We start from the raw sequence: 22,252 nt of genomic DNA on the forward strand, positions 1-22,252 counted from the left end.
GAGATGACCAGACTGAGCCATTTACATGACCATGCCCTGATAGTATCGCCTTAATCTGACTATAATCATGCTTTAGTGTGCATGTGAACAGACTGATTAACATGTTTGCACACATCTTTTCACTGTGACCTCCACCTCCTTGTTTCAACAGTTTTCTCTCCATCATTGTGTCTTCCAGCCCTCCTGTGCTCTGTCTGCCCTCAGGCTCTAAACGTCTGCTTGATGTCTTTTTTCCTTTGCTCTCTGGCAGTTGTTTTACCTGTAACATCCTGGAAGAGTGTTCCCAGTAATCGCTCTGTGGTTAATATAAAAAAAAAATATGAGGGTGTTGAAAGAGACACTTGCCTACGGTTAACAATCCTGAATGACTGCATCTAAAAGGTTTCCGTTTTTTTGTCAGTTATCCTGCACTTTAGATTATATCTGACAACTCTCGACTACTGTAACCGTTGCAACACATTGTGTAACCCGACAAATACAGTTCCTATAAAAAAATAATCACCTCATTGTAGGTTTTCATGTTTTAATGTTTTATAATATTGATTGTAAGTAGATTTAGTGTGGCTGTTTTTCAATTTTTTACACAAATCATCGGAAAAATACCATTTAATGTGTATAAAAAGTAAATTATTTTACCCTTTAAAAGGATGTACCTAAATCATCACTGGTCACATGATTGGTTCAGTTGAGATCACCTGCGTGTAGTCAAGAGGTTTCAATTGATTGAAGTATAAATGAACGTTACAAAAAAAGCGACACCATGAAGACTGAGCGACACGGCAATCCACTTCAGGAAAAGTTGATTGAAAAGAGTCTTTTTCTGTTGATCAGGATAGAAAAGCCACATTAAATCTACTTTGATTTAATGTTATAAAAGGATTAAAAATGTTAATAAGAGAGGATAGCGGACTGTTGTGGCTCCAGGAATGACAATAAACTCAGTTGATCACACATCAATCTCCACTAAAAGTCGGTTTACTTGCTGATTTTTCAGCTTTCCTCGCAGAGGAAGTTTGTTCGGTTCTGTAGATGTTCAAACTTTCCATTATTCTGAGCACTTTTAGGACTTCTCATTGGCTTAAAAAGTGCTCAGAATGTTAAAAAAAACTGAACGTTTACAGTTCCATGACTTTATCCTTATCTAACATTTGTCTGCTGACGAGGACCAGCTGACACAAGAGTTATAGGTGAAGCTTGAGAGGAGATTGTTTTGTCAACAATGAACTGTTAGCCCAGCTGTTTTTCTAGTACGACAGATGAGCATGGGAAAAAACGTATTATTTTAAAGGGTTTTTGTATTGCACTATTTGGAGGGCTTGCAAGAGACGACATTTAAATAAACATCATCAAAATCAAAAGCAGAAAAAGTTGAGATCATGACTTTAGTCTCTGATATTGATCAGACTCCAAAAACACTGGATCCTACACTTCCCATAATGCATTAGTGTATTCCTTAAGATGAGGAGATCTTAAGATGAGGAGCATCTTTAACCAGTTTGTTGCTTAGTTAGAAAATCTGATTTTGGAAGGAAATATTTCTCGTCCTTATTATCTCCTTGTTGTTACCGTGTAAAGGAGAGGTTAAACTCTATCTTGACCCTCTGACCCCAGTTAGAAAATGTAAAAATACATAAATAGTTATCAGTCGGTATTTTCCACCTGTGCATGACAGCGGCTAAGCTGCTCAGACTCTGTACACAACCACCTGATGGGAAACTTCTCTGCAGGACTCTGCAGGCTGGCTCAGCAATAAACGTACGTGAGTTGCTGTCAGCATTTATCTATCTGTGTAGAAGATCCTAACTGTTAACCGGTTGCTTCCCAGGCTTTGTCAGGTTGTGAGGCTATGATGCAGGTGATCCAAAACACTGAATCACTCAGTTTCTAGATTAAAGCTGCATTGGGCCGATTTGATTTCTCTTTCCTATTTGTTGTACGGATTGTGACTCTTGTCTAAAAACCTTCCAGCAAGTTACAAAGATACAGCGTTTGCACCAGAAGTTTATGAGACAACTGTAACTGTAAAAAGAACTGGGCTGGCTGCCAAAACCAGTAGTTGGTGCTCATCTGAGTGCTTTTACACATTTTAAAACAATGTAAAGTTTTCAGATATCAACTCATATCTCAACTGGTGGACAGTAGTTACATGGTGGGGAAATACTGGTTTCAGTGTAGACTGAAATGAGCATGTTCATTGGTTGTTGGATAGTTCAAAATGCAATTATGCAATTTTAAATATTTCATCTATCTATCTATCTATCTATCTATCTATCTATCTATCTATCTATCTATATATATATATTACTGGATTATAGTTAGTGGTGCATTAATGTTTGAATTGAATCACTCAGATGCTGCAGCAGGTAAAAGTGAGGCCAATTTGAATAACTTTATATCGGTCTAAAGTAGTTTAGGTAGTTTTAGGCTTATAGAATTGAGCTTATGCCAGAATTGAGCATAAGTACAGTACTTGAGTAAATGTACTTAGTTACATCATATACTGAACACTTAAGTGTAGGTAAAGTATGCTAAAGTTAGCCGCTGTCTCATAGGCTACTTTAACAGTTTTAGTCCTCACAAAGTGTCCTCAACCCATTTCAATAGTTTGGATGCTGAAGACTCTTATCAGCATTATAAGCCACATTTAGCTTTATATCAGATTAGCATAAAATATAATGCGACCAAAATTCAAGTTACAGAGCATCTTTGGTTCAAGCAAACTGTGTCATTTACTGTGTAAATAATGTTTTTTCCCCCCTAAAGATAATAAAGTTTAAGTTTTAAACTTCCAGGTTCAAATGACTTATTATCAGGACTTATTGTTTGCTGTTTGAACTAATGCCATAGCTAACTTCACTTTACATTAGGATACGACTGTGATGAAAACTGCCGGCACAGACTAATTGCTGTACTGATGATTCCAACTTGTTAATTAACCAATCACTACAGAGGAAAAAACGACCGGGAAATGATAAGAAGAAAAAATACAAAAAACTTTGCGCACTATCTGTTCATCGAGTTGAACGGCTTGTCTGGGAACAAGCGCGCGCGCGCGTGTGTGTGTGTGAGTGTGTGTGTGTGTGTGTAAAAGAATAACGCCCCTCTGTGCAGCGGATGGAGAGGCGCGTCCCCTCAAGTCATTTCCAACCCGGGATCTGAAGTGACAACATCTCATGCTCGGAGTTCTCAGACGCGCTTCACTTTCTCTCTGTGGATCTACTCGAGGATGAACTGAACGTGTATTTGTTTTTGTTTTTACCTAACGGAGAGGAAGACACACTATCGGATCTATGAAAAACCCACGTGGATTTGTACAACCATTTTAAACCAGAAGGAATGCATATTTTCTTTGTGAAACTAACTTTCTTGTTGTCGCTGATAGCACTAACACGAGGTAAGTTGCGCGCGCGAGGGGGGGAAGAAATCTCACTTTTGGGATGTTTTCTTAATCAGTAATGTAAGAAAATGTGGTTTTATGTTGTATTTACTCTTCAAAGCTCAGAGTGGAGTTTGATTTGAACTTGTTGCATTCACTGCTTTGAAAACTCATTGACTGAAACTGAAGTAGAGCAACTTTTTTTTTTTTACTATCCTACAGGTTTCCTCAGTTTACTGTTAATTTACATGAATCAACTTTACTTACATTATTTCATGCACCTGTTGGCATCATCCTTTGCACTCCTGCATTGCAAACTGGATCAATTCATGCTTCTTCTTTTTTTTACACCAGCTGATGGTGCGCACTTGTCCAGCAAACACTTAACTTTTTCTCTCTAGTGTGTATTTGCCTTTGCAGTTTGGATTCAGATCAGTGCGTGTGCGTGTGTGTGTGTGTGTGTGTGCTTATTTTATTGCAAAGCTGTGTTACTCCCCAAATGGCCCATTCTCTCCGGGACAGCTGCAGAGAGGAGCATGCAACTGCCAAACCAGTGTCAAGTCCCCCTGTTCACCACAAAAAAACTGCTCTTCTGAAGGTGGCAAGAGTCACACCTAGACTTCACATTTATGGAGGATAACATGTGCTATTTGTATAATTCCCCTGAAGGAAAACAAATATTCGCTGCATCACATTGACCAACTGGTTGCTTCAAAGCTCCTTCAAAGTTTCAGCAGGTGTATTAAAACTCTCCCTTCGCAGGTCTAAGATGCTCCATGCCCACGGAGTCGTGTTTGAACCAGGGGACGTGTGAAGCAACTCTAGACGGCAATGGAGAGTGCAAGTAAGTGTTCAACATCTGTGTGTCCTCGTCTCCTTAACCGATACATGGTGAGGAATACCTGCAGAGAAGATTTGTGTGAATGTGGAATTTGACATGACTCAAATTTTTGGTTGACATGTAAGGTCTGTAAAAAAAAAAAAGGGGGGGGGGGGGGGGGGGGGGGGGGGAGGGGGGGTCAGTGCTCACACCAGTGTTGCTATTTCTGGGAGGCAAATGGTCCGAGAGCTGAGACAGAAATGAGTGGACATTGATGAGGACAGGGGTCACAGAGAGAGAGAGAGAGAGAGAGAGAGAGTGTGTGTGTGTGTGTGTGTGTGTGTGTGTGTGTGTGTGTGTGTGTGTGTGTGTGTGAGACTGCCACCACACTCTCCCGTCTGCAGCCGAACTCTCGCAGCCCTAAATCTTGCTTTTCTTTTCTTTCGCGGAGCGACAGCTGGGGTTGCCAGAAGCTCGGCGACCATTGTTCTCCGCTGCGATTAATTCTGTGTGACTAATCTGGGTGAGGCTTCCCAGAGAGACCCTCAGACCCCCCCCCACAACCCACAACCCCTCCTCTCTCCTGGGATTGTGTCCCTTCCTCAATGGCCCTCAGTGCTCGCTCTCTCTCTCCCTCCCTCTCTCATTCCCCTGGACAGATGGCGTTGGGTGGTTGTTTTTTAACCTGATAAAAAATGGAAACACGATCCACATTTTGTCCTTTTTTTTAGTATTTGTAGATGTTGTCAGTCCACATGTAAACCAATAAGCTCCGGCTTTGCCCAGAACTCTCTCTCTTTATTTTATTCTTTTACAACAATAGCCTACTTTGCGCTTGGCTCTATTTCCATCCTGGCATGAGCAGCACCAGCCAGTGTCATCTTACTGTCGCAGAGCTCGCTGACCGGGGCGACCGATCAGGCCGGCTGGGTCACGGCTCCGAAACTGTAAGACAGGCAGGGCAGCCATCTTGGCCCTCCGCCACATCTTAATTTGGTCTGGTTGTGTTATTCAGCCCTTAATCAGCCCTCCCCTCCCCATCCTCCTCATTGGGCAACAAAGCCATCATTGTGCCCCTGCACTGTCCTCCTCCACCAGACTTCGCCAATTAAACACGGAGATGGACGTCCTCGCAGTTTTCAAAAGGTTTGAGCGCGCAGCAGTGTTCTGAAGTGTGTTTGAAAACGTGGCTGCGTTGGTCGTCACTGTGCCACCGGAGGGCCGGGAGAAAAAGTTTAGGTTCAACAAGTTCAGGTGGCAAAATAGTTCACAGCAGAAACGATGAGTCGGTTAATCCATAAATTGATCGCAAAGGAAAATAATTTTTAAGATGGGTTACTCATTTAGGTCGATTTTAAAGCAAAAGTAGAGATTAAATGGCAAAGTATATTCTCTAATGTGAAGATTTGATGCTATTCTTCATCACATAATTTAGCAAACTGAATATCTTTGGGTTTACAGCTTTTGGTTGAACTAAGAAAGACATTTGAAGACGTCACTTTACGCTCCGGGAAGTTGAGATGGGTATTTTAGACAATTTTAATGATATTAGGCTTGCTTTCGTATTTTGCTCTGCTGGAGTTACTGTAAAGCAGCTTCAAGTGAACCCATCAACAGTCTCTGTGGACACGCCCAAAACTGACACACAGCCACTGCTTTTTATTCCTTCTGATTCCAGTCATCAACCTGGTCTCTTCTGAAAGGGAACTCTTCAGAGTTCAAGAAGGTGAAAATAAGAAAATGGTTTATTCTTGCCTATTCTATTTGGTTTCGTGTTCTGAGTTTATGCATTCCTATCACGACATGTTGTCGCAGTGATACGAGGTCCTCAAATGAAAGACTTGTGAGGCTTTCTGTTTTCAAACGATGTCAGTGAGGTTTCAAGGTGCTGCTGTTGTGTGATTCAACATGTGTGGAAATGACTTTTGTTCTATATTTTGAGAGTAATATTTTCGACAAAATCTCTTGAAAGCAACATGGAAGATATTTCCTTCTGTAGCTGTGAGGTCAGCGTGTGAGTTTTTACATTGTCAGCTTAGTGCTTACGATCAAGCATTACGCCTCCATAAATGCAATGCTAGCCGATCTTATGGTATCCAGACTTTCAGTGCTGTCGGTCGTGTTAAAAATATATTACTGGTAGGATCCAAAAAAGTGCAAACGGTAGCATCTTCTGTTCGACCCTCCCTGGTGAAGTCACCCAGTTTGTTATTAAAGTTCTATAACATCTCAATCCCTGACCACAGAAACCCTGATGACATCCCTGGGATAACTATGTCAGCTCCAACAAATAAATTATACTGTACTGTTTACTGGGCTTTAGTTAAAGGTAAAGAGTTAATTGATATATTTTTAATCTGCTTGGCCAGGGAGATTTTTTTTTTCCCCCTCATTCTTGACCGGATTATGATTTAGTTTCTCCTCAATCGAAAAGCCGCCGCTTATGAACTCAAGTGTTGTGTCGAGGTGGAGCGAGTGGGATTGGATGCTTCAGTTTTATTTAGTGTGACAGAGATGCCTACTTGACATGCCATACCACGAATACCACCCCGCTCTTCATATCTGGCCCGCGACCGGCCTCGTGAGATCCCGACTGAAGTTTATCTCCAAAGAGCTCGTGGAGGAGGCCTCTCATTTAGCGCTGAGGCTTGGCAGCAGGAGCGAGCAGTGACGGAGCCGAGAGAGAACTCCCGACCAGGAAAAATAACTCGCAAATACCAGTGGCAACAAATCAAAAGCGGCTCGCAGCGGCGCTTCTCTCTCTCTCTCTGCCCGGAGAGATGAGAGACGTCCGGCGAGGAGGGACGCTGCTGAGAGATCACAGACCTTCATCACCGTTTAGTCGGCGTGACGAAAAAATACAACTGACAGCCTGTTGATCGCAGAGGGTCACGTGGTCGTTTAGGCTCTCGAGTTATGTGAAGGCACAGAGTTTGTATGCATGAGATTTTGTTATTTGTATCTGAATAGATACAAATAGATGAGTAAATAAGACTGCTCATGTTTGCTCACGTTTGATACTTGAAAGCTTTCAATACTTAATGCCACAAACACACAGCAGCCGATATTTAAGCTTTGATACCCGTGACACATGGCTGAAATACTTGTGCTGCTTTACCAACTCTCCATCACCACTGACTCTTTCTGAAGATGCTTCTTTGTTATTTTTGTGTAGCCGATTGCAAATCACACTCATTGTCTTTGAGGGGTTTCTCTGTGTTTGAATAAGATAAACAGAGTCTTTAATTCCTCGCTGGTATGTGCGGCGACTGCTACAGTATGCAACCACTTCAATGAAAGTGAGCCCTTGTTCTGGGGATTCCTTAATGGCACCTCTGTTCAGGCTCTGGTCAGATGACTTTATCTCAACACACACACACACACACACACACACACACACTACTCCCCCCCCAGACGCATCCATTCAGAGTCAGGAAACAGCCTCAGAGTGGCCCGAGGGAAGAAAAGGTGCCGTATCTGATCATATCATCACACAACGAGAAACATAGAGCGCGAGGCTTTTATATGGCCGCTGCCGCCGGTGTCGGGTTCCCGTTGGCAAGAGTCCGGCTGGTGAGAGGGCCGATCGTCAGAGTGTTCTGGCTGAATGAAGTGACTTGGTGGCGGGGAACTTCAGCACAGAGGATTAGTGATATTTGAGGCTCCCTCGTTGGCATATGCCAAGACAAATCCCATAAACTTTGATCGCAGACTGAGAGGATTGACAGCGTGTGTGTGTGTGTGTGTGTGAGACAAAGACACTGGGCATACTCCAAACCACACTTCCTCATTTCTTTTTCTCTTTCAGCCAGACCACCTGTCTGTGGGTTATAGTATAACAACTAAGCGGGAGCACAGCAGCATCCTCCATAATAACCGTGATTACTTGTGGTTTTTCCCAATTCAGCTCCACACAGGAACAGATTGACTTTGTCTGCCAGGTGTGCTTCTAGCTTTCAGTCGCTGCTGATACACGCTTACTCACAGCATATTTAGGAGAATGGAGTGTGATGGCTTTGTGGTTCAGTTAAGCAGCAATGCAGATTGTAAGACTGATAATAATCATGGTATCTGTTACGAGGAGAGAAAAAAAGATTCCTCAAGGATCATGAGTTACAACATTTATCCAGACCTGACAAGTCGCAGTGTTTAAGCTAGGATTACTTTATAATAACAATAATGATGCATTTTTAGGGGTCTTAGATTAGATAGTGACTTACACTTCCCAAGGATGTCATCATCTTTGATGTCCATCATCAATAAACGTCCCTAAATCTGCTTAGAAATTACAGCAAAAGACACGCCTTACAACTCCAGAACTTGCCTGAGAGTCATTACGTTTTTAAGTGTCGTTCAGTATTACAGTAATCCAGTGATCGTTGTCTGCACATCCATGAGTACGTTGCAAAGAGGAACTGGTAATAGCTTATTCGGCTTATTCGTGTAATGCCGCCAGTGTTGCTAAAATGTAAACAAATATCGACAAAATAAAAATGGACTCAACTTCAACTTTCGCTATAAGTCGACTTCAAAGGTGCTACATTACTGTGACACCTAAAATGACTCATTAGTCTCATTACATTCAAAAGTGGGATTATGTTTAATGATGATTACTCAGGAAACTCTGTCTGAACTTTAGCTAGTCAATTAGTTCTGCACTGCTACAGGCAGCTAACGCGATGGTTTACTCTCAGAAATATGAGTGTTTTTGAGCAGATAACACGTATTCCCAATAATTGAAACAATACAAATTGGCATTTCGACCCTTAACAAACATAATTTGCAGAGCGAGCAGACACTGGCTTGCACGTTACCGCTCAACAGCCAACAGTTAATTTTTGTTAACTCCCAGAATACATGAATAAACTGTGCAGCGTATACAATCTGGCAGTTGAATCCTGGTCTTTATTTAGGGGGGACACCGGGAGGATGAAGTGAAATGTGTCATTTTGCCGTGCTCTGGCTCAGACCTTGAAATCGCCGTGAACAGCAACAACCTAAGTGTCCGGTTGCAGATACACCTTCAGACACCAGTAAAGCCCTAAAGTGGTTCCCAGCCTCGTAAAGTCGGCAGTGGCAGAAGTCATTAGAGCTGCTAAGAGTCTCATGACATTCACACACATTCACACACATACACACACACACACACACGGAGTGGTTGGTCCCTGGGGAAGCTGACTCTTTCCCATGGGCCGTGTCCGTAACGCTCCCAAATAAACAGGGTCTCTAATGAAGGCTGCCAGATGTGGGCTGGCCAGGTCAGCTCTCCTGTACGATTAGAGAGGAAGGAAAAGAAGGATGGATGTAAGGAGAGGGGAGAGAGGGACAGCGTTTCCCCTGTAATTTCTCTAGCCAGTGGGGATTTGGTGGTAACTTTGGTTTTAGCTCCACAACAAACACCAACCCTGGTTTTTTTTTTCTGTGCCAGCTTTGGGTTTAGTGGAAGAGCTATTTTCATTTCACTAGACTGGGATTTGTGTGATTGAAGCTGAATTTAAGCGAGCATTTCAGTGTTGATTTTCGCCACCAGTGGTGGCAGAGTTGTCACAGTGGTTAGCCACGAAAGGCTGCTGGGAAAACATAAGAGAGGGCAAGAGGGCAAGAAGAGAGAGGGAAGTGTGTTGCCCCCCCTCCCTCGGGGCAACGCTTTAAAAACAGATCACACAAGGCTAAAGGAGACTTAAACCAGGCACAGGACCAAACAGCCAGGAAATGAGAACGGGTGGGAGGGAGACAGGAGGGATGGGGGGGGGTACTGAAGGCGACACCTGAGAGAGAGAGAGAGAGAGAGAGAGAGAGAGAGACATTTATGTTTTAAATGTCTTAAAGCATAACTGTTATTGGCCATCCAGACGAGGAGAGAAAGCAAAGAAAGGCAGTATCTAAAGATGAAGGTTACATCTTCAAATTGTTGTTTTTTTGTCCGACCAAATAAATAAAAAATTTAGAAAATGTGCATATCCTCACACGGATACCTGAGAACGAAGCAAACCGAAAAAAAAGACTTATCCCATAAATCGTTGCAGATTCATTTGTGTTGATCAACTAATTGATTGGTTCCTTCTTCACCTTTGACCCGCCTGACTTACAGTAGCTGTGGATGAACACAATTTTCCACTGCATTGAATGATGACCGACATTTTGGGTGCTTTCACTTTCACTCATGTCTCCAGATAAAGTGGTTTAGGTAATCTGTTGGCTTGCGTGTTTTGTTGCCGTCTCAGACTTTATTGTAGATGTGTCACGTGTTCTCAGACCTTAACAGTTACTTTGGCGAGTGCAGTGTTATCAGTAACAATAGATATGATTTCCAAAACCATTAAATATTATCAAAGCTGTAATAGACCCGATTTTTTTTCTTTATCTAACATCCCAAACGTTATTTACTGTCATTAAATATCTAAATAAGAGCTAAACAAAGAATAATCCTAAAATAATCTTTATTATGTTATATTTACAGAAATGGAACCCGACTCTGACTCTGACTCCCACAGAGCTTTACAAGGCACAATAAATGCACAACCTAATTCACTAAGCTTCTTAAAATGGATACAGATTGGGGTCCGTACAGCTGCGCCCTCTCTCTCTCTCTCTCCAGGTTTTTTATTTGTATACAGTGCACATGTGTACCCCACGTATTATACGTCCAAAGCCTCCGTCCCCCGTCTGTGTGTGTGTGTGTGTGTGTGTGTGACCTCAGAAAGATGGCAGATGGCAGATTGGCCCCGGCACTGAGGAAAGCCCCTTCAGAGTGACGCCTGGCCAAGGGTCAGATGTCACCACAACATCTGCTGCGGGCTCGAGCCGCCGCCCGGGCCCCCGTTATGCATCCCATCAGTGTCGCGGACCTGTTGCCACGGGCTACTGCCGCGGCAATAGAAGAAGAGCTGGCCCGGGAGTGAGCGCAGAGGAGAACAATGAGGCCTACTGGGCTCGGGGATGACAGAAAAGATAATAACAGTATCGGCCTCACCGCCGGGATAATTCCACTGCTGTCCTGCAGTTATACGATCCCTCCCAAACACCTGATATTGGCTCAGCTTCTGATTTGTGCGCCTCTTTTCATGTCTTCTTTATTTACCTTTCCAGCGGCCCAGTTTACCTGCTGCTGTTGAGATTATGCCAGCAGATTTCTCTTGTTGAAGCAGCTGCTTGTCCCTGTTTGTTTTGAATACAGCCAAAACTCCATAAAAGAGTCGTTGAATATCTTTTGTCTTACCACCACCACCACCTATTTCTAAGTTTCTGCTCTTATTGAGGCAGTTAAGCTCGCCAGCTGTAAAAGCTGTTTTGTGCTGAGTGTGTATTTGACGGGCTCTCGCCAAGTTAAAGAGCAAACTGTTAGCATTCCTTGCCTAGCGTGTGCTACAGTTGACTTACGGCTCGCACCTCAGCCGGAGTGTGTTTGCACAGTGCGTCCACGTGCACCGAGGTGAGAGGGGCAGCGTCTCTCTCTGTTTGTCTTTTGGGCCTCGGTGTCAGACGCCGGGGCTGTTTTTGCGAGGGGCAGATGCGATGCCAGGTATCGAGGTTTATTCAAGGAGCCGCAGAAAGTGAGCCTCGGGTTAAGACTCAGCACAGGGGACTCTTTTGGAGTAAACACCAGAATTCCCTCTGGACTGGCAACCCCTTTCTGTCTTTCTCTCCCTTGAAAACCCAACCAAACCAGTTCCAGCTTCCTTTCTCTCAGACTCCTTTGTTTGTCCCGCTGCTTGTGTGTGTTTTGGATGTTAAGCTTTTCTTTTTGCCTTACGCTTGGCCTCAAAAATCGCAGACCGCCAAAACGTTGGGAGAGCAGCTCGGGATAACTTGGAGGCGAGTTTCAGGGGGAGTGAGCAGCAGTCAGTTGAGACTTATAAATCCTAATGTGGTTACTTACAAATGCAAAGGGAGGGGGGCGGAGGTAAAGAAGGTGCACAGAGGGGAGCGAGCGGATGCCAGCGACTTTGAACAGAGGAAGTGAAACCAATAATGAGAGAAAAAAAATTCAGGGATGAGCCATATATAATGAAACGATTAAGAGAGAGATTTCTTTTTTAGGAGACAGAGAGGAGGGAAAGGAGAGGAAAGAGGAGGTGTAACAGCTGAATGCGCCCGGCCTGTGGTCAACTCTGAATGGGGAGGAAAAACAAAGGGCCCACTCATCCTTCGCTCCCTCTCTCCTCTCCTTCTCCCTCGCTCTTCATGTCTCTGCTAAGTAGTGAGGGGAAAAGAGGGGGGGGCATTCAGATTCCAACACTGTAAAAAATGTCCAGTCCGACAGCTTGATTCTTGAAATATGTTTACTTTAATATCATTTTGGTTAGTTTTTATATGGAAATCACACACTGACTCAATAGTATTCATAAAAGGAAAGTCATACTGAAATAATAATAAGATTACTTTCTTTGCAGTGCGGGGCCCCTGCCTCCGTCTGGGCTTGAGGGCGGTAGTAGGATGGGGTGCCATGCAGAGGAAGGAGTCAGAGCGGTGGGAGATGGGAGGTGTAGGGTGGGTGGGGTGGGGGTCGAGGTTTGAATGGCCGGGTGCAGCAGCTGCCGTCTCCTCATTAACATGCGCACCTGCTCCCTGCGGCCTTTTTCCAGCGAGCTCGTGTGGCGCCTCACGACCTCAGCACCCGCCACCGCTGGGACTTAACTGGACTGGCCCTCCAGCAGCCAGATCTGCTGCTTCTCTGCAACAGACTGCAAACGTTGCCAATAGTACAGTTTCACCATCACAGCAACTAAAAGTAAAAAGACAAAATCTTTTGAATTTAACAATTGACGTCTCATTTAATCAGGATTGATTGTGAGTAAAAGACAACATGTGACAGTTTTGAGTGAAATTTCTCGTACAACCTCGACTCTGATAAACTTTAATTTTGGAGCTGAAAGGCAATTTGAAACAACCAACCAGACTCGACTGGGTTAAAATGTATTGTTATTGCACAGAGAACAAGTAATGAGACAACAGAATGCAGTTTAGCTACTAACCAGAAGTAGCAGTAAAGTGCAGTGTAATGTCCATATCTATAGGGGGAATAAACAGGAAGGAGTAGTAAAGATATGAATAGTATTATAACGTTATAATGTGCGTGAAGGGTCCAATATCGACCAATTACTTAATACTTTACTTTGTGATTTTGTAAAGAACACACGCCTGAAATTTTTTTTTTTTTCATTTGCACGTAACAGATTCGACTTTCAGCTTCGGTCGCCAGTGCTTGTTTAAATCTTAATGCCACAGTGACCGAGCTAAGGTACCACTCTCCGCTCTCTCCGCGGTGACATGCCACCACTCACTACTGCTGTTTGTGCAGCAGGCAGCCTAGCATGTGATGTTTTCTTTTCCTTACCACAGTCCTAAGGCTGCCTAATCCCCTGAGAGGGAGACCCTGTCTAAACACACGGCCGTTCCTGGAACCCTGTCCCTAAACCCACACACACACACACACACACTGGACCCCTGGGAATGTTTGGGGACGTGGTCCTGCCAGCCCCTCGGGGCTAACAGACTTGCTGGCTCTGGTCAGGTATTTGACAGTGAAAGCGGGTTTTTACTGTTGTGGGAAGGCCGCTTTGATGTCGGCAGGATGTTCTATGCTCAATGTTGTTCTTGCGTGAGAGAAAAACGCAACGTATTTGATGAGGACTGTTGTTTGTCAAGGAAAAAAGTCTAAGAAATTTTGATTTCTAGACATTTGCGGTGCGATTTTCCCTCCGTGCAGGAATTCATATTCCACTAATCTTTCAGGTAGCACCACCGTCTCTTCCTTTTCATCCTCTTCCCATCTCTCGTCTGATGCTGAAGCAAATCCTCTCTGGGGAGGGAAGAATAACGAGCGTTGAGGCGGGGGCTAAGGTGCTTTTGAAGTTCCCGTAATGTTGGCTTGCAGCTCTAACACTGTGGCATAGATGCCGCCTTGTCCTCAGGATGAATGAGTGCTGACAAAAGGCTCAAAGCGAGCCCATTTCAGACCCGAGAGCTGCTGAAGGGTGCCGCGATGGCTGCTGTTCTCCTGCCTCCTGACTTTTGGAAAGGACGGATTAGGAGCAAGAATTCCAAATTCTGCAGATATTTATTTTTTGTTCTCGTCTCCGGTGCTATTGAGTAGATGCTTTGTTTCTGGAATGACCGAGCCTCCCTGGCCACCCAGCGTTGTTGACAGCAGTATTGAATCTCTGAAGTTGATGAATATGGAGTGGTGGTGGTGGGGGGGAGGGTCTAATGTGGCAGGTCTGAGGTGGTTGGTTTTGGTGTCAAATAGAGCTCAATGCACTGTAGCACACTCTGTAATGAAACTGTCATGTGCTGACAGTTGGCAGTGGATGCCTGGTCAAAGTTAACCACTTACTGTCTCAATTGATCAAAAGATATTTACTGATTTGTAACATCATTTTGCCAATTTTTGTGAATCTAGCAGGCAGTTTGTTTGTATTGTATTGACTTCCTCTAATATTAAATCTAGGGTTGGTAATCTTGATAAACTAGTACTAGATTAAAAAAATTATCCAAAAAAACCCCCAGCCCAGTGTTGCCAACTCTTCTCCAATGAAAGTAGCGAGCAGTGCTGCTACAAAAGTTGCTAAATCTAGCAGGAATGTCACCAAGTTGGCAACACTGACAGCCCCTTCAGGCCTCCCTCCAAAACCACTCCCCCCATGAGCATTAACATATCATAATGAACAGAACCAATGAACATGGCTATTGTTAGTACTCACAGCTGTATATGGTCAGGCAGGTAGTCTCATTGGACGGGCTTATTACAGAGCTGCGACAGCCACAGATACCAGATGTTTCTCTCTTTTTGACAGAGCATTGGATTCATTGATTGCTGTCAGGATGTAATGAGAATTTTTAACAAAAATATCCCAAATGTTTTTGAAGACAATTACCAACCCTGCCTTTAACAGAAGCCTGGCTTCAGTGATTAATAAAACAAGAGAGCTTATCGTCATATAAAGGAGCTGGAACAAGGACATTTTTGGCATTTTCACATAATAAACGACGCAAACAGATTAATCAGATAGTGTTTGCAGTATCATTTCATGCATGCAGTTGTGAATGTGTGTGCGTGTGTGTAAAAGACTGCAGACAGTGTAGGTATGAGTGTGTGCATGCTCTGTGTGTGTGGCCCCTCTTTGTTGAGCCGTGCGTATTCTCAGGGGACTCCCTTCAACTCCTCTCATTGTAATTGTTAATGTGTGAATGTGTCCCAGTGATCTGCAGCAGCTCTCTCTCCATCTCTCTCTCTCTATCTCTCTGGGAACTTGTTCGCTGGGGTCCGAGCTGCGTTAATGACTCAACCTGTGAGAAAGATCACAGGAGTTTGTCCCCTGTCCCCCCCCCCTCGGTTTTACAGCCTGAAACACATTGTTGGCGAGGGGGAAGACGGCAGAAAGACGTTTAAAGCATAGCTTCTCATGGCCGTGTTGCCGTGTTGTAAAAACAGCACGGACAGGACCGTTGTTTAAGAGAAATGGATACTCAGTCCTGTTTGTTAGCCAAGCAGCTGATTTATAAGCACTGTAGCAAAGCGAAGGGATGACCCTAGTGTTGTCTTACCCCCGTGAACTCTTCCATCCGTGCTCAGCTGAAAAAGATTGGATGGATGAAAATAGTGTTTGGGAATTCCCTTTGACCAATTCCACTCTTTGTAATGCAAATTTTAAATGAAGAAAGAATGGCGATTTATTAGTCGACCAATATATCTTGCAGAAAAAAGGTTTTTATTAGATCATTTGAAAATTGTTTGTATTCATGATATAATGGTGGTTCTTTATACTCTTTTGTTTGATAAATAATTACTGAAATGGGGGCCCAAAGTTCAGAACATTTAATCAGTCAAACTTTCATTAATCTAGCCAGCATGAGAAAGGAAATGTCATTTATAGATGATTTTTTGTTGTCTTTGTGTACAGTTTGAAGGTATGTGAAATAGCAAGCTGAGCTTATTTTAATCCAGTTTTGTGGGATCAAATAGCTGCACAGTATGTTAGTAGTTATTTGAGCGAGAAACTCCTGGGGGAAACATTAAATACTTAAAATCTCACATATAAGAAAATAAATTCTGTAAATGAGGGTCAAAGACAAAGATGCATGTCACAGTCTGCAGACAAAGTCATTTATCTCCGTCATAGATGCGAACATCTCATTCCTCACCCGTCAAGGGCCGCAAAAAGAATGCTGCTGACCTCTCCGTCTGTGTTTTCTCAGGTGCCGGGACGGATACGTAGGAAGCAGGTGCCAGGTCCGTGACCCGTGCACCAACTCGTCGTGCATGAACGGCGGCACGTGTCGCGCCGTGTCCAAGGGGAACACGGTGGACTTCAACTGCACCTGCAGACTGGGCTACACCGACCGCCGCTGCCTGACGCCCCTCAACAATGTCTGTGTCAGCTCGCCGTGTCGCAACGGAGGCACCTGCGAGCTGGAGACTCTCAGGACCTACAAGTGCCGCTGCCCACCTGGATGGTCAGGTAACAATACTACGACAGTAGTGCAGAGGTTTTTAACTTGGGAGTTGATCATGAGACATATCTGAGGGGTTGCAATGTGATAAACAGAATAGGCAACCTATAGATCTGCCTCTTATCTTCCAAAATCTTAATTATTTTGAAAGGGAGGAACCCCAGGTGAATAGGGTAAAAGATTAAACTACCTGATGAAACCTCCCCAGTTGTTTATTTACATTATGGCGATCATTTTTTGTATTACAAGTTTTCTGTAAATATATGTTTAAATATGGAAATAAGGTATTATCTTTTCAAATACGTGCAAATGTACACACATATCCAGAACATAAATCTGAACATATTCGTTAAAGCCAGGTTCAAAACTTTTGTTTCATTTTGTTGACATATTAGACTCAAAGGTTTTTACAGAGGGGATTTTGGGGATATTTTTGTATCACTTCATAAATCAGAAAGTACGGTGTATGTAAGTGCTACTGAAGTGGAGATTTGTGGCTCACAGTCTGAGAAAAAACTCATTTTGGAGAAATCTACAGACACAAATAGACATGTTGTGGAAGCAAAGTAGCTCAAAATATCAAAACTGACCAGTGCATGAAAAACGATGACTTTGACTAACGTGTCTCCTCTTAAAATCAAAAGAAACCCTGACGAAAAAACCCAAGTGCAGCCTATACGACAACATCTCTTCTCCGTGCCCTCAGGTAAACTGTGCCAACAAGCCGACCCCTGTGCCTCAAACCCGTGCGGCAACGGCGGCCAGTGCTCCGCCATCGAGTCCCACTACATCTGCACCTGCACGCCCTTCTTCTCCGGAAAGACCTGCAAACAGGACGTCAACGAGTGCGACGTGAACCAGTCGCCCTGCAAGAACGGCGGGGCGTGCATCAACGAGGTCGGCGGCTACCGGTGCCAGTGCCCGCAGGAGTACACGGGGAAGCACTGCGAGAGCCGCTACCTGCCCTGCAACCCGTCGCCCTGCCATAACGGAGGCACCTGCATCCAGAAGGGAGAGACCAGCTACGAGTGCTCCTGTGTGCCAGGTAGGGAGGTGACACTTCAGTCATGGATAAGGAGGAGGTGTTTCGTCACTCTAAAGCCTGGTCACATCACCGTTTACCTCTGTATTAATACAATGCTGATGTGACCAGCACCGTTGTACCATCCACTTTTATTTAACCTCCTCTGTCAGAGTGTAAAATGCTCCACAAAAAGGGGAATAGTTTGCGGATAGTTATGAAACATTAATCAATGGTACAGCACGTGTGTAGCGTGTTAGCAGTTAGCTCGCCTGCCACAGTCGTCTGCCAACAAGTCGTTGCTACGTCATCGAGCTTCTAGACCAAATATTCGGTCGAGATGGGAGGATGACTTCCTCTGTGCCTTTACATTGTTTATCGTTATGAAGGCGAAAAGTCTTGAGGTGAAATATCGATCATATCTTTCATCTGTAAGATGACATGATCCTCTTACATTAAAGCCAGGTTATCTCTCAGGTTGAATTTAAATGTTACTGCCTGTGAGTTGCTGCTTTCGGGGATGATATAATTTAAGGCGGGGGTGTTCCTGCTTGTGTGTGTGCGTGTGTGTGTGTTTCTGCTTTGGTGTGTCCAGTGTGTGAACAAGGCAGAGCAGGAAGACATCGGGGCTTATCATCAGGAAATGGTCAAAGGACAACATCCTTTTCACATAGCAGAGTGGAGCAAAGCTTGCTGGGACTTTAGTCGTGCCCACTACCTCATCACCTTTGCACAGAATAACTTTACCTTGTTTTTGTCCGTTGACCACTGAGTCCATAACAAGCTGTTCCTTGAAACATGTTCCTTGAAAATCCTATTTATTACCCTTGAAAACAACTTAATACAAACTCAGCATCCTCTCTAAAGGTACACTTTGGAGTAGTCGTGAAACTAGCATCATTTATAGTAACGTTTATTTGAATGGGTCCTCGTTTTTATGTTGTGCTTGTAAATGAGGATGCCCATTAGAGGGTAAAAATAGAGTGGCTTTTCACTCCTGTCCCATCCCACTCCCTCAGAAAGAAAATCGTTGTTGTGTTTATTCATATTAGTTTTTCCTTTCCCGTCCCAGTCACACGATAAATAGTGAAGTTGACTCTCATCCCGCAAGAACCCCACAGAAGTCCTTTGACCCACAGGATTTACAATAACATGTCTAATGCACAGCATGGACCAGAGCACTGCTGTGATACACGACACACATTCATGCCAATGGTTTTACGCTCATCAACAGATGGTAGTAATACGCCAAGAAAGCTAGAAATGCATCAGCAAAAAATTCAGGGAAGAAGAAGACTGGATGAAAAAATACAGGTTTTGCAAATGTTTTATGAGAGAAAAAAAAAGCATTTGAGGCCTAACATGTTCACTATTTAGAAGAAATCTCCACAGGATGCCTCTTTCATAATTGTAAACTGTTCTCAGTAGGTAGGTAACAAATGTTCAAACGAAATAATAACGCGATCATTTTAATTTTATTCATTTAAACAAACACAAAGACCATCTTCGGTGTGAAGCAGCAACTAATGATGTAATGAAGTTACATGAATAAATTATGAACTCTTGTCACGTCCTCTTGAATATATTCAAGGTACTGTAGTTGAAAGCAACGAGCACTGTTTTTTCAGAAATATCAGTTTTCTAATAAAATGATGCACACGTTTCAAATGCATTTTCAGAAATGACCTTGAATGCCTTGAATTCAGAAGTAAGGAATTTTTGTTTTAGGAAACATTGTGAAGTTTGTTGTGATGACTTGTACTGGGTTTGATTTATTTTATCCACCATGCCAGATGTACAGTCCAGTGGTTACCTCTTGTGTAACTGTATAGCAGAGTGGATGTTATTACACAGCAAGGACACCACAGACCTCAAGAGGATACAGCTGCCTTCTCTCTTTGGGAGGGAAAAGACAGTTGACCACATTTAACTGTAGAGTTAGTCTCACTCTCTTGTTGATGGGAGATGGAGGAGAAACGAGTAACTGAAAATCTGAAGCCCCCAGTACGAGCCGTTTAATCATATCTCACTCTTTGTTTCAGGTTTTACAGGAAAAATTTGCAACCACAACATCGATGACTGTCCAGGTCATGAGTGTGAGCATGGAGGGACATGTGTAGATGGAGTCAACACCTACAACTGCCAGTGCAAACCAGAGTTTACAGGTTTGTGAAGCGATGATCCGGTGCAGAAACTTAAGCTATTATCACTTTGTGTTTTGGGAAACAAACCGCCTTTAATCCTCTGACCGCTGCTCCTCCCGCAGGTCAGCTCTGCACAGAGGACGTTGACGAGTGCCAGCTGATGCCCAACGCCTGCCAAAACGGCGGCACGTGCCACAACACCCACGGCAGCTACCAGTGCGTGTGCGTGAACGGCTGGACCGGCGACGACTGCAGCGAGAACATTGATGACTGTGCCAGTGCTGCGTGCCACCACGGGTCCACCTGTCACGACCGCGTCGCTTCTTTCTACTGCAAATGCCTCATTGGCCGCACAGGTAGCTACACTTTTCTTTTGGTTTACAGGAAGTTGTCTCTTAATGCTCAACAGGAAATGGTTTTACAGGAATATGCAACACTCTTCTAAGCTTAAAGTGCCAGTGAAACGGAAGTTGGAGCGTCTTTAGCTTCTGTGTGCTGTTTCCCCAGTGAAACGTCACATTTGAACGGTGTACAGTTACAAAAGGGATTTAAATCAAATCCTTTGCATCTGATTGGACCACACGCACACCTTCCCACACTAAAAATTGCAGATTGATTGAAGGATGGATGTCATGGTATTATTGGTTGAAATTGGTCGGTACTAGCTTACGTAAGCAGACTTCATAATTTGTCATACAGGAAGAAAAGATGATTGAATTTCGAGGATTTGTTTTATTTTTATAATTTTTCTGCATATTTTGTTACATGGGTGTACAATACGACTAGGGGTGTGATCTAAAAAGGGATTTTTCATTCATCTCTATTTTAAGTTCTTTCATTTAGCTGTCTTTCTTGGGCGGTGTGAAAGATACAGGAAGCAACAGGTTAAAACGAACGGCCGTGAAGTCGACTCAAGTGCTCTAAGTGACATTCATAGATGCTGATGTTTGGGTTCTCCTGTGGTTTTTGTGTCCTAAAATGCTCACGTTAGTACAAATAACATCATTTGAATACTTAAGACTGTACGGTAGGATGTTAAGTCCATCTCCTGTGTTGTGCACCAGGACTGCTGTGCCAGCTGGACGACGCCTGCATCAGCAACCCTTGTCAGAAAGGCTCCAACTGTGACACCAGCCCCGTCAGCGGAAATCACTTCTGTACCTGCCCATCAGGATACGTCGGAGCCTCTTGCGATCAGGATGTTGACGAGTGCTCACTGGGTAAAAGTCACACTACCTGACCGTTAAACTCTCTCTCTGTTTGAGCCTAAAAACGCTAAACCTCCTAAATCATGTCATTGTCATGTCTTTACACTCAAATTGCTCCCCGTCAGGTTGTGTACATACTTGACGACGGCCTGTTTCAGTAAAGCTAAAAATATTAATCTGTTTAAACAGGTTCCAACCCGTGTGAGCACGCGGGGAAGTGTATCAACACCAAGGGTTCGTTCCAGTGTAAGTGCCAGCGGGGTTACGTGGGGCCGCGCTGCGAGCTGGACATCAACGAGTGTATGTCGAACCCGTGTATGAACGAGGCCACCTGCCTGGACCAAATAGGAGACTTCCACTGTATCTGCATGCCAGGTGAGTTAATAGAAAAAATACTGATGCTCAGGTATCGGACTGGCTCTTAAAATGACATTAGTACATTTGTTAGGATTGACTAATTGCAGTACATCAAGACTTACAAACAAGTCACATGGACTCAAAATCGTTAATCCATTAATGAAGAGAAAATAAATTGAGAGGATTTGTTGATTTTCTCAGTTTAATATCATTCATAATTGTAAAACATTTAGAACTGTCGGTCAGATAAAATGAGCCATTTGAAGGTGTCACTTTGGGCTCTTTTACAATTGTATGCTGCTGTATCAACTAAACGATTGATCCATTAATCTAGAAAAAGGAGCTGAAACGATTAGTTGATTAATTGATTAGTAAATAACTGGTTACTATTTTACTAATCGATGAGGAATTAGCTGCTTTTCTTTGTTTTTTGGGAGACTTTAGGTCTTTAGGTGTTGGACTGTTTGTTGGACAAAACAAGCAACGTGACCTTACCCTTAAAAAAATAATTGCAGTCCTACTTCTATTCATATAGCCTCTGTGTATCATTTAAAGCTGTTACAGCAGTATATATATATATATATATATATATATATATATAACAGCAGTGTGAAAATGCCTCTCTGTGTCTAACCAATCCATCTCCCTCCTGGTCCTCCCTTGCTAATTGGCCAGGTTACGAGGGGGAGTTCTGCGAGATCGATACGGACGAGTGCGCCCACAGCCCCTGCCTGAACAACGGCAACTGTATTGACAAGATCAACGCCTTCCACTGCCAGTGCCCCACAGGTGAGGCTGCCGCGCTGCTGCAGAGGAGAAAGAGGGAGGGAGGAGAAGGGGGGGGGGGGGGGGGGGGGGGGGGGGGGGGGGGGG

The 22,252-nt window shown here is 43.7% G+C and overlaps 1 protein-coding gene across 2 annotated transcripts in view; it reads left to right on the forward strand.

Moving 5' to 3' along the window:
• Positions 1-3,155: 3,155 nt before the first annotated feature.
• notch1b (notch receptor 1b) overlaps positions 3,156-22,252 on the forward strand; it is a 40,460-nt gene continuing 21,363 nt past the window's right edge. For both annotated transcript variants that reach the window (XM_031849013.1, XM_031849014.1), the window contains exons 1-9: positions 3,156-3,394; positions 4,139-4,220; positions 16,395-16,657; positions 17,356-17,694; positions 19,713-19,835; positions 19,937-20,170; positions 20,879-21,034; positions 21,212-21,397; positions 22,055-22,168. In XM_031849013.1, coding sequence (XP_031704873.1) covers positions 3,337-3,394; positions 4,139-4,220; positions 16,395-16,657; positions 17,356-17,694; positions 19,713-19,835; positions 19,937-20,170; positions 20,879-21,034; positions 21,212-21,397; positions 22,055-22,168 — 1,555 coding nt within the window. In that variant the 5' untranslated portion in view covers positions 3,156-3,336. The remainder of the gene's footprint in view (positions 3,395-4,138; positions 4,221-16,394; positions 16,658-17,355; positions 17,695-19,712; positions 19,836-19,936; positions 20,171-20,878; positions 21,035-21,211; positions 21,398-22,054; positions 22,169-22,252) is intronic.

Source organism: Anarrhichthys ocellatus, unplaced genomic scaffold, assembly GCF_004355925.1.
Source record: "Anarrhichthys ocellatus isolate YVR2014 unplaced genomic scaffold, GSC_Weel_1.0 scaffold9, whole genome shotgun sequence".
Classification (NCBI taxonomy): Eukaryota; Metazoa; Chordata; class Actinopteri; order Perciformes; family Anarhichadidae; genus Anarrhichthys; species Anarrhichthys ocellatus.